The 13,649-nt window shown below is 32.5% G+C and overlaps 1 protein-coding gene across 8 annotated transcripts in view; it reads left to right on the forward strand.

Moving 5' to 3' along the window:
* The window catches only part of LOC139481154 (ras association domain-containing protein 9-like), a 38,654-nt gene extending 32,355 nt beyond the window's left edge, over positions 1-6,299 (forward strand). For 7 of the 8 annotated variants that reach the window (XM_071264292.1, XM_071264290.1, XM_071264294.1 and 4 more), the window contains one exon: positions 3,982-6,299. In XM_071264292.1, coding sequence (XP_071120393.1) covers positions 3,982-5,514 — 1,533 coding nt within the window. In that variant the 3' untranslated portion in view covers positions 5,515-6,299. Of the gene's footprint in view, positions 1-1,543; positions 1,699-3,981 lie in introns of those variants that run through there. The other variant, XM_071264295.1, reaches the window with a different exon arrangement.
* The last annotated feature ends 7,350 nt before the right edge of the window (positions 6,300-13,649 follow it).

Below are 13,649 nucleotides of genomic sequence, written 5' to 3' on the forward strand. Positions count from 1 at the left end.
AAATACGTATACAAGTAAAAAAATATAACTGCGCCTTTATATATAATATTAAGTATACTTTGTGCACTAGAGTATACATAGGGAGCGACTGAATTTGCCATACCCGTTTTAACGCTAGTTGCACGTCAATTGTATTATTTATTAGCACAGAGATTTCATGCAAGGTGTTTAATCTTTGTATGCAAAACAAGATTAAATTCTTTTCTTATTTCTTTATGGTAAACCACAGAAGAACGATTTCATGGATTATTTAAGTAACTTTATAAGCAAATGAGGTTTTTATATTTTAACGATTCATCGACCTTAATCTAAATATTATGAATTATTTTTTTTCAAATAAATACTTACCAAAGTCAAAATCGGATTAAAATTTAGGTTTAGATTGAGAGGCTTTGAAGATATAGTGATTAGGAGCGGTTAAATTAATGCTAGTTGATCCCTTAAATGCATAATGAATTTTATAGATAAGACATTCATTTTTAGTTAAAAGAGTGATGGGTTTTTATACCCACTACTTGGGTATATGTTACTACAGATGTCCTATTTTCTGTCATTCTTTTTTTGCCGAAATCCATCATTTGTCAGAAGTTATTTGCTATGTCTGTAAATATTGATCTTGTTATTTTTTTATTTGCATGAATATAATTTTAAGTAAGCTACAGATTGAGTTCGCGTTTGGATTCGGGTGACTTCCATTTTACAAAGTTATGGCCCTTAGAATTTTGACGGGGAAACGAAAGCATCAATGTCTTCCAAAACTTCTCTATATGTTTTTCTTAAAGTGGTAAAATATTCATGTATATTTTTCTAGACGATTGTTTCTGCATCTTTTTCGACTTTTCCACGGTGAACAAATATTAAGATGATCATGTTAGTAGTTTAATACAATAAAGCTAGTTAAAATTTCATGAAAACGGTTTAGCCAGTCGAAAGCCAAGAAAAAGACAATAATTTTCCTTTAAAGGTGAGTGTCCACATTCCTCAGTTCTTCCATTATCGAGTTCATTGTCTACATAGCGGAATGTGGACAGAAAACTTTGAAGGGTAATTATCGTCATTGTAAAATTATATCATAATTTAATTCAGTACTATTTAATAATTTTTCAGGAGTTTCATTTGTAAACAGTAATTTATTATAGTATTCAATAGACTTATTGACTCCCTGTCTGGTTGTATACTTAAAAATTTCATTATAACCAATAAAACCAAATTTGCTTTCGATTTTATCAACAAATATATCTACAATTTGAATAAAGTTGCAATTTTGTAACTTAGTTATGAACTTTATTATTAGAAAATTAAAATCTGATAACAAATTTGTTTCAATATATTTTTTTGTTGATGGATATCTAATTTTTCTATTAAACCAAATAGCTATATACTACATTTTAATAGAAACAGATTATTAATGCAATAAATATATGTCATGCTTTATGCCAAATTTGACATAAATCCCACAGGCAAATTGTGTTACCCATTCAAAATTACCAATCATCTATGTCTGTTGTTGAAGAGTTTCACTCGATTAAACAGTCTGTGATGTAAGAGATCTATAAGTTACCGTGTGCAGGCATGCATCGCACACGAAAAAATCTTTATACTGTTTGGAAAGCGAACATTCACCTAGGACTAAAATTTGTTTAAGGTTAAGTTTTGGCATCTCCAATTAATACGGTTTAGAAAGACTAGTTTTTTCAGGTAAGACAATTTTAATGTTAAACTTTGATAAATATCAGTTGTAGGTTTAAAAAAATAATTTTTCAACCAAAACGCTTAACTTTTTGGGCCTTGGCATCTACCAGATATTTAACCACTAAATAGCGCTGCATTATTTACAAATTCCTATGAAACCCCCACGTAAATGATATTATTGGAGTATAATTGACTTGAATTATTAATTGTTAAGTTTCAGTTTTCGTCTATATTATCCTGTTTTTAAACATGAAAGTGACACTAGTAATATGGTAATATTCTACATATAGGGCGACTATATGGTGTAGTTTGACAAGTCTTTTCTATTCTAATGCATAATAATGATTATATGCAGAGTTTGTAATTAAATTTGATACATTAATGACTATAGAAATTAAACACCGTTATATAATTCAAAGTGGCATAATGTTTCTAGACTTGTCAATATTTGGCGTATAAGTAGGTAAAGAGAGCAAATATTTGTCAAAAGGAAGTTCCCGAACTGAAAATAATCTTTCTGTATTTCTGTTGAAAATTAAGATGCACATATCATTATTTCAATTTGTTAAGTTTATACAGAATCAACAATTTAATAGATATTATGAATTGAACATCTTTGCTTTCAATTGCTGTTCAAAAAGTACGATTAAATGTTTTGTATTTTTTTTTTCTAAATCCGATTTTGTTCGTACATACATTCTAGTATAGATATTAGTTTAGGGGCCAGCTGAAGGACGCCTCCTGGTGCAGAAATTTCTCGCTGCATTGAAGACCTGTTGGTAACCTTCTGCTGTTGTCTGTTCTATGGTCGGGTTGTTGTCTCTTTGACACATTCCCCATTTCCATTTCCAATTTTATTTAGTTCTGGATATGCCTTTTATATTGACTGATGGTCATAAAAAGGACTAAAATACAACTAACATAGTCACATTATACAATGCGTCGGCAAAATATACATAAGCCCTCTGTTCTCAGATCGAGTGTACTCTAAAAATTTGAGGTTTTGTAAGAACTTAAAAAATCCAGTATTGCTCAATTAAAGTCCTGTTCAATTGACCTTTTAAATATTTACTAATCTAAATTTAATCATGCTTATAGTACACCGAAATGTATTACCGAGTTCTCAAACAGAAAAGTTATTTCACTTTAATTTGAATAAACTCAAGAGTCTATTGTATACAGAAAAATCATCGTAAGATGATTATTTAAAGTTCAACTTTTAATAAATTGAAATCTAGAAAGATAAACAATTTGTTACGTATATGAACAGATTAAGAAACCTCAAAATAAGAGGAGAATTATTTTCCTTGAATAAAAGTTTTTAAATATACATAACAGTATATTGTTTGTGACATTTGAGATTGTCCATTGTGCCAAAGTATTTTCTCAGGTGTGGAGATTTTCGACTCTAAAAGCAACATAAAAGTTTATTTTAATGAAGCCCTCCTCCGTTGATAGTTATAGACACATTCATTTATAGAAATCTCTCATTTTGTCGTGTACTCATGTATGGTAAGATACGACTTCGGAAATTATTTAATTGGATTTTAACAAAGTAAGACGTGAGCAGTTTATAAATACTAGTATCTAGATTTTTTTTGTCTTTATGGGAACCAAAAATTAAAAAAACTGAAATTACGTGAAACAAAATTTTGTAGAAGAAAATATATTTTATGGGTTATGTAAAAAAAAAAAATCATTTTTCGAAATTTGTTTTGTTAACTTTTTTTGTTTACCTAATTTATCAGTGAAACAGCTGTGTAACATGTATCCGTATTTATACAGGTCTGTATCTCATACAATCCGAACAAAACAGCATACAAATACATGTATTGAAAGCACTCTATACAAATAAACAGTATTGAATTTGGCATAAAAGAATTAGCTGTGCTTTTGACAGGCAAAAAGTGAACATCATAGTGTAATCTTTACTTAATATTGAATAGTTAACGCTTAACGGTATGCATGCCCAATCATACCATTACCTTATTATTTGCTAATGTTTATTTTTACAGCTTTGTGAAGAATTGTTTGTGTAGCTTAACTTCTACAATTCAAGTGCATCGTTTATTTCATAATGTTCACACGTAATGTTCTCACACAAAATGACTTTTAAATATAATGCGCCAGGTAATCCAGTTTCGAGAAAAGCATATGGTTTGCATGGGACGATAAAGTCTTAGTCTTAAAACGATATAACCATTAATGATCATATATCTAGTATGCATAGTACGCAGAGTCCGACATTATTTTTAACATATATTTAACAATGATTTGTATCTTTTACAGATGGAAGGCACAGAGGCGGTTACCGAAATACCAGTGTGGTTTACTGGAACTCAGCGCTGGGTGACTGGTTTGACTAAACGAACGACGTGCGATGATGTCATTTATGCGCTACTCTACAATGACGGAAAACACGAAGACGAAAGAACAGACAAATATACAGTTTACGAGAGATGGCGAGATGTTGAAAGACCGTTGCAAGGACGAACAAAAATTCTAAAAATATGGAAGGCTTGGGATGAAGAACAGAGAAATGTTCAACTTTCAATGAGACACGTTGACGAATTTGATGAATACGGTGAATTCCTTCACGCTAGAAGGCACCGGCGGCGATCGCGTCACAAAACTCGAGATGGACATAGTAGTCACCCGAAAGAAAGCACCCATAAACACAAGTCCTCCAATAGGTTGAAATCAATAGACGATTTAGCAAAAACTGTGATAAAACAAGAACGAAAACTACACGATATGGGATATAGATTGGAAGGAATAGATAAGGAAATAGAACTATACGAAACAAACGTGCATCAGACACGAATGCAAACAAATGGCACGGATTATGTTCAAGATGCTTATTTGAAAGGGGGTTTGGAGGATAGCATGGACGAATTTCTTCGAAAGATTGGCCCAGATAGTTTAGAAATGTATATTGAATTTTGTGAACGAGTTCTTCAATTAGAATCCAAAATCAAAAAGGAGAATTCTATAGTTCAGGAATTATCCTACCAAATTAACGAAGAAGCCTCCTTCAATCAAGCATTTTGTGGTAACGATAACGTTTTTGAGAAAGAGTTCTGCAACAGTGAACTTGAAACAGAACTCTCGAGTTTACAGGCCGAACTTAATAGAATTGTATCTGCTAATATGATGCAGAAATATGAGGCAGCTGAAATTGCTCGTGAAATAGACACTTGTGATAAAGTATTATCTGATAAACAAAAGACAATTCAAACACTTCAAAAGGAACTGGAAATACTAGACCGATTTGAAAATGAAAACAAAGTTTCGAGTGAAGTGCAAGAATATAGGGCAACCGATTTACCTTCGAACTCTTCTGCAGACTATGTAAACATAGAAACTATAACAATGGTGCCTAGTCAGGATTATGCTTTAACTTCCAGTGCATCCGGTGTTTCAGGTCAAACAAATGATCCTTTTAAAAAGAGTTTCATTGACAACGACGATACATTTTCGATCGACACAGACAATACATCCAACGATTCCCAATTTGGGTATAGCAAAGAAAGTACACCTAAAAATGGACACCGGCGGAATTGTTTGTTTATTCCGCATGGCAAAATGTTTGACGATAGTTTAATTAGTGAAAGAATTAAATCTGAGATTTATTCTTATAAGTCTAGATCAGAATGTCACTTAAAAAATGATGGTTTTGTTAGTGCTACAATGAACAATAATTCCCGGTCAGATTGTTGTGCCAAAGTTGTTGACGACGATTCAAATTCCGATACAGGACTTAGTTCTATGCATAGCGACGATGCCACAACGCCGTACAATTTTCTAGAAACTCTAGTATAAACATTCTATGCACAGTGACGATGCCACAACGCCATACAATTTTCTAGAAACACTAGTATAAACATTGACCAAGGTTTACTTAAAAGATGATTAATTATGTAGATGTTTCTTGGGAGTTGCACTCCAAATTCTATCAGCACACACAGAGTGACATCTTTTTTGGAAAGGGTGTAATCATGTCATTAGATATTTAAATGTGCTACAAATGTTTGGATATTAAGCCAATTTTTAGAATAGATTGAAACACATTTTTGGGGATTTTGGCAAAAAATGAGGTATGTCCACCTCTGTTGCAAATATCCGGATATTTTATGATTATACATAGTTTGTAATAATCGAGATAATTTTGATTTTCTTTTTACTTTAAATTTGAGAGGGATGTGAACGAAATTTACTATGAAAAGTACATGTACGTGTTGATTCACAGCGATTCGATCAGAGTCTTCATTGACATTTAAATTATAAATGAATATATGACAAAAACTTGATGCGTTAAAATTATATACATATAGATGCATATTAGATGTAGACGAAAATTTTGCAAAGTTCAGCATTAATACTCACACGTGTAAGCAACGATTATAGCATTCAGTACCTCGTGTTAGCACCATTTGTGTTCAGTTTTTTTCGAACTTCCTAACTGAATGTGTATTCATACTCGTAGTTTGAAATGTTCTTTCTTTTATCTTTTTTTCTCTCTCTCTGTCTCTTCCTGTTATCTTATCAGATATTTAAACTTGTTGATATTTGTGCATATACAAGAATTAAATCGTTTATATAAGAAATATACTTGTTCTTAAGCATTATTTTAAAACACAAACGTATAGTCATTTAATTACGTAAGCTTAAGAGAGACTACTTTGAGACCACTAACCCTTTAACTGTGCGGCGTATTTTCTAGTCAATAATAAAAAAAAAGTATGTGGCATGATTGTAATGAGACAACTATTCATCCGAGTGTTAGATTATCATTCTACCTTGCAGACATTTACTAATATTACAAAAAAGCAAAAAGGTACAACAATAAAACAAAACAACGATTCGATGAAATACAGGTAGTAAATCACCATGAGAAAAACAAGCAACTATGTGTCTCCAAAACAATGGTTACTAAAAATGCTACACAAACCCAACATACTACCGGTAGTTGATCCAGGTGCTCTGAAAAGGTAAACAGTAAAACTGTTCCTTTACATCTTGTTTTGGCCGTCATGTTGCTCATTCAATGAGAAATTAAAAATTTAGGTGGTAAGAGGCATTTTTACCGGGCATGAAATCAGATCAAAACTTTCGAAGAGATACTTATACAACTTTACCATTCAGGACCCTAACATCAATAAGCTCCATTGACTTGTAAGGTTCTTTATAACAGTGGCATACTTTTTGGATATTTATATATTTGGGGATTTTCAACACTTATATAACTTATCTACCCAACGATAGCACATACTAATATATCAGATGCAAATTTCAGTGTATATACGACACTACAGTAATCTCAAAATAAAAGTTTGTTAGTCAGTCATAACAAATGTATAAGGGCTCGATACAGGACATCAATAGAATCGCCAAACCATTCTGAACGATACAGGACATCATTAGAATAGCCAAGTCATTCTAAGGTGAAACATTACACTGGAAATCTATTGCAACGACCAAATACCAACATATTTCAGTGGTAATTCAGTGGTTGTCGTTTGTTTATGTGTTACATATTTGTTTTTCGTTTTTTTTTTTATATAAATAAGGTCGTTAGTTTTCTCGTTTGAATTGTTTTACATTGTCAATTCGGGGCCTTTTATAGCTGACTATGCGGTATGGGCTTTGCTCATTGTTGAAGGCTGTACGGTGACCTATAGTTGCTAATTTCTGTGTCATTTTGGTCTCTTGTAGACAGTTGTCTCATTGGCAATCATAATATATCTTCTTTTATATATATATAATATAAATCCAGACTTGCAGAAAAGAAACCACCAACATGATCACATTTGCAGTTTCGTTTTATTGAATTCATTGAGGCTGGGAAACTTAGGAGTACGGAAACATAGGTTGCGTTACTCTACCAAGATATAAGCGATTCAATAGGCAGACATTAAACATGTAAATTTAATAGAATCAATTAACTGCATGAAGCACAATATTGGTTAGTTTATTTTTTCAGGCTTAATTCACAAACGATATTTTAGAAAAGTATATTGCTTGAAATAAATCATGTCAGAACGGAAGAACTGACTACTGGTCTGCAAATCCCCCCCCCCCCCAAATAAGACTTCGTCAGGAATGCCTTCGTTCATTAACGTGAAAGCCATAGATGCATAAAACGTTTCACTTTAGGAACTGTTTGTGACCAAAGAGATCATAAAAGAGTCGAAATATCAAATTTCAGCTTTGCCTGAGGGAGTTGTAAATTGTAAATAACGACGATTTTTTTTTAGAAAATTTTGAATATAAATCATGTCAGTACAAAACCGAAGTACTGGCTACTGAGTTGATCATACCCTTGGGTGCTAACAGTACACCAGCAGTGGTATTGATCAATTGCTAATAAATGAACTAATTTCTTTAGAAATTTCGTGCAGCCGAAGTGCTTTTCTTGATGTACTTAATTTAACCGGTCTTAATTCATCAGGTACAACCCCAAACCCTTGAAAGCCAGGGACGTATAAAAACAAATAAACTATCAAATGGGACAAAAAAAAAAAGAAGTAACAGAAAGGATGTCATCTGAAATATGTAAAAATAAAATTGAGAATGGAAATGGGGAATGTGCCAAAGAGACAACAACCCGACCATAGAAAAAACAACAGCAGAAGGTCACCAACAGGTCTTCAATGTAGCGAGAAATTCCCGCACCCGGAGGCGTCCTTCAACTGGCCCCTAAACAAATATATACTAGTTCAGTGATAATGAACGCCATACTAATTTCCAAATTGTACACAAGAAACTAAAATTAAAATAATACAAGACTAACAAAGGCCAGAGGCTCCTGACTTGGGACAGGCGCAAAAATGCGGCGGGGTTTAACATGTTTGTGAGATCTCAACCCTCCCCCTATACCTCTAGCCAATGTAGAAAAGTAAACGCATAACAATACGCACATTAAAATTTAGTTCAAGAGAAGTCCTAGTCTGATGTCAGAAGATGTAACCAAAGAAAAAAAAAGCATGGTAAAATAATCCTTTAACCTAGATTTTCCCTTCTACATTTAAAGCTGGATACGATTTTAGAAGAAAAAAAATGTAACACGTTAGAGCTTGATTTAGACTAGACAGTTTATTATATTGTTAAAACAAGATAGTTGACACAAACACCCACACACCTTACATGACAACGTTTTGCTTTACACAAAAATATGACCTCGCTTAAATATATTTTAATAAAAATTGATATATTGTCTTTTTATTTGTTTTAGACTTAAATCTACAATAAACACAACAGCATCATATAAAAAGAGCGACAAGTCAATTACGTCGTTGACTATGGATTGATAAAACAATGAAAACAGAAAATTTGGGCGTATTACATTTCCGCTAATTTTTCAAAGTCCCAATACTAAAGTTTTCCGCAAATTTAAAGTATGCGTTTCCGCAATTTGTATTTATTACTTTTCAGAAAATTTACTTGTTAAATTATAAATATTTGAATATATATTAGATAAATTATTCATTTTATCTTTTTAATGAAGAAAATGCTCTAATCTTATATCTACAATTTACTAGATATAACTAGTTGACTCGGGTAAGGATTAGTTAAATTTCATTGAGAAATCTTTGGTTTGGCCTACTTGCTACATTTTAACTGACATGACTGAAGAATGCTTTGTTGAATCAACGACATATATATAATACAATTGTAGTATATGTCTCTGGTTGAATTAATAGCCGATGCTCCATCTTACTATGGATAAATGCATGAAGTCTGCCGATTATATATTGGAATTTTATATAGATGGCAATTCGAGATTTCCACCAACCATTTGGGCATCACCTCCTGAACCCGAGGAAAAGAGAACAACGAATGGTGCCGAGTCTTTTCGTGCCTACCGGAACAAGCAGTTTTACGATATAGCCATCCTAACATATTCGTCTTTGTCGATGTGTTGAAACTGCAGACAACATCTTACATAAAGATGAGAACTCTAACTGTAAAAGCACCCGTTCGGAAATATGAAAAGGAGAAGATGGATGCAACTTAAACTACCAATACATGTCCGATTTAATTGTATAACATATATATGGGATCACCAGATTCTATTTTTTGTGAAGAAATCAATTATTTTCGATATATATGATAAAAGTGTCAAAAGCACAAATCGTAACGTAATGAAAGCGGCACAATACTAACTCGTAGTCCAAACTAACTTGAATGATTTAACAGCAAAAATTAAAAAAAAATATATAAAAAACGAATCTGGTGATTATTTGGAATTCTTTTCTCTTCGCCAATACCTGATCATGTCTTTTCATGACAGTACAATCGTCATAATGTTAATATTAAGCGGCTGTGATTAAATAAAAAAAAAACTAATGTCACTATAAGCAATGTGGAAACTACATTTCCTTGATTTATTTCTAAGTACCTAAATTTGTTTTTACAGCTACTGTCACGCATATTTATGTTCAAAATCCTTACTGAGTACAAAGATGGAGTTGAGTTGCCCATGCAGAAAGTCAATGTTTCAATAAAACAACTCAATGAAAAGAGCGACAATTCATATAAATTCAACAACACGATACAAGACTATGGCTTCGAGTCAATAATAAAGTTGACATAACTATTTTCCTATTGTTTAACATGGATGATGTATAAATCCCTCCACGTTATACATTGTATTTATTACATCCTTAATTTATTCTTAAAGACTAGTCTACAACATTTGGTTTGGAGCATTCCTATTGCAGATAAATCATGAGAATCGTCCAGAACGAAGCAGAGTAAAATTGTTTTTCATATTAGGGTCTAAATTTAGTATAATATAAGTTTACTGTTTTGGTTATATTTGATTTTAAATCTAATAATAAAAATATAACAACTTTCTATAATTTTTAAGGAAAATGGAAATGATTATATCTGGAATTCAAATTTGCCTTCATGAAAAATGAGATACAGGTCTGGTCACTGTTTGATTTTTTTTCAGTTTTTATAATGAATTCAAAAAGGTTACATTTGATAATATTGAAACATGATGCGTTTTTACCGATGTATATGTGTAATGAAATTGCGATTAGAAATGGGGAAATCCGAATTTGTCATAGAGACAACAACCCGACCAAAGAGATTAAAGCAGTCCAAGGCAATCCATTAAAAGCCAATGGTCAAATATTTGAACAGTTACATGTTACTGGACGGTCTACATGTTGGACTTAACTTATTCCGTTTATTAAAAAGTAAAATCACAAAAATAATGATCTCCGAGAAAATTTAAAACGGAAAGTCCCTAATCAAACACATCAAGCGAATGGATAACAACTGTCATATTCCTGACTTGGTACTGGCATTTTCTTATGTAGAATATGTTAGATCGAACTGGCCGTTTTATAGCTCGATAATCCTCTCATTTGTATAACAGTCTTGCATCAAATAGTTAGCTATTGAAGGCACAAGGAGATGGGAAAATATGGAACTACTGTGTAATAATTCAAATGACAAAACCACATCATGATTTAGTATGAGTTGCAACAACAAATTAAAAAAAGCAACTATGACAGACATTAACTAAGGACTTCAACTTGATATTTTACTCATCGCTTTGCAATTTGAATTTGTTTTACCTTACATATGTGAGTGGGCACTCTTGAAACTCAACATACGAACAACTACTAAGCACAGTTGGGAAGGGTTATTTCAGAGGCGGATTTAGGGGGGGCAGGGGGACCGCCCCCCCCCTTTTTGGGAAAAAATTTGGTTGCTTATATAGGGAATCACTGAAGCGTAACTGGAGCGGGTCCCCTCTTAGGTCAGTCAGTGGGCCCCACTTATGAAAATTTCTGGATCCGCCACTGCTATTTGATACAAATAACTGATCGATCGGTATACTAAGTACAAGAACAACTGACATGGAGATAAAATAGACAAAGGACACAATGTACCGATCTAGACGTACAGTTACTTAAAGCTTTTACAAACCCGAATGACAATTAATGAATCAGTAATGTTTTACCAGACTTAAATATCAATCAGTATACCTCAGACGGATTTAGTTTAAAGACATAGCAGGCAATGGGCCATGGCTTACTGAAAGAAAACATGAACTTGTGTGTTGCTAAAATAAAATGTCAACTGAGTGTATAGAACCATAACTTCTACACAACATTGTCTTCGTATATATATATATATTGTATTGGATAAACAATAACGGTGTCAACGTTATTTTGAACAGAAGCTCCCACCGTTAAATTGTTTTGTTTGCGGACATCGTCCATATTGCGGAATGGAAAGTTAAAGGATAATGCTAACTTCTTTTTATTTTCCCCAAGAAGCTTCTGCATAAAATCTGCTTCATATGAAGAAGGAAACAAGTTGACAAGAATGAAAGCATTGTTTGTTCCCATTAAAATGCCGATTATTTGTCGACAACACTTCCTTGCTCAAAGTGTAATAAACAGGATCAGAGTACTTTGTACCCTTTTATCTGAAAATCAGAGCGGAGTTTCACATGGTACGATTAATTCCATCAGAAACAAGATATTAGTATTCATGTTAGCCATTTTTTTTAATGAAACAAGGTTGAACTAATTTTTTGACTCTTTTTACGTCCAGAATGAAAATTACAAGTGTAAAAGGTAGAGTTGTGAAATATATTATTTTTATAATATTGTTGCATGAGGAAAGCAACGTAGTTTGTATGTAGTCTAGCATATTTTTGGATTGTATTATTATCCACATTAACACCATCCATCGAGGACGGCGCAGTTTAACAGATACTCTGCAGTCTGGCTTTGCTAGTTCGTGTACTGCTCTGAGAAGCATACAGCAATTTCTTTTATTGTTAAACAAAGTTACGTTTACCGTGATGATTTTGAACGTAATACTCAACTGAATGCATTGGTATCTAAAGCTGTCAATCGAAATTATGGATTTAGGATCACGTTGTTTTGGTCTTTTGATTGTCACATTTCCAGAGTAGTGTTGTTATCAATGTGTATGTCACCATTAATACTGTGATCAACAGGACGATGCATAATAATGGTGAACTAAGCTCAATTAAGTGAATCAAGAGGTTTAGACTTAAAGTTGTAATGGGTATTGATTCGGCGGTATAAGATATGCTGGTAACAGACTGATCTTGAAAGTAGGATGAACATTTCGAATGAATTGATTTATGACAAAGGATATTGCCTATTTAAGATGACATCAATATTTTTGTTGGCATTTGAAAATTTAAAATTAGAAAATAATGTTTCTCTGTTGAATTTTATCCTACCAATTGACAAACCGTTTGAAAATTCTGTGACGGACAATAAGGAAAAGGGGTATCCCGCCGTATATCATGTATCATAGTTGCAAACTAACTATAAGAGGTCCCTATCCAATGAAATACATTTTTGTCGGACTGAACAACGTTTATAATTCTTATAGATTCTTTGTTTGAATACAAAACTACAAAACAAGGTATTTTATGGCGGTTTATGCGGAACGGGGTTTGTTCATTGTTGAAGGCCGTACGGCACTGACATTTATAGTTGACTCTTGTTATGATTTCTTAGCCATTTTGTTTCTTGTAGAATCTCACTGGAAATATAAGACATCGTTTTATTTTACCACTGCTATGTTTTAATAGACGACCAAATGATGCATTTTTTTAGTGGTCCATGTTTTTAAGTAATAATTAAGAAGTATGGTGAATTTCTTGGCCGTTGTGGTGCAGTGATGAAAACTTGAAATTGGTACTAGGTCAAATCGAAATTCGGTAAAACTATCAATCAACTATTGATAAGATATACATTTTTTCTCCACAAAAAAAAAAAAAAAAATAAAACTTATTTTCTTAATTTTCCAAAACTCTTATTCCAATAATATTTGAGAGATTTTTCTTAAATGTTTCACTGTTTTTAGTTTTCTATGTCATTGAATTTAATTCGTACGTCGTTGTTTAAACAAATGAAGTTGTTTTGGTAGTCAGCTACATTCTGTCC

This window comes from Mytilus edulis, chromosome 7, assembly GCF_963676685.1.
Source record: "Mytilus edulis chromosome 7, xbMytEdul2.2, whole genome shotgun sequence".
In the NCBI taxonomy this organism is placed as follows: domain Eukaryota; kingdom Metazoa; phylum Mollusca; class Bivalvia; order Mytilida; family Mytilidae; genus Mytilus; species Mytilus edulis.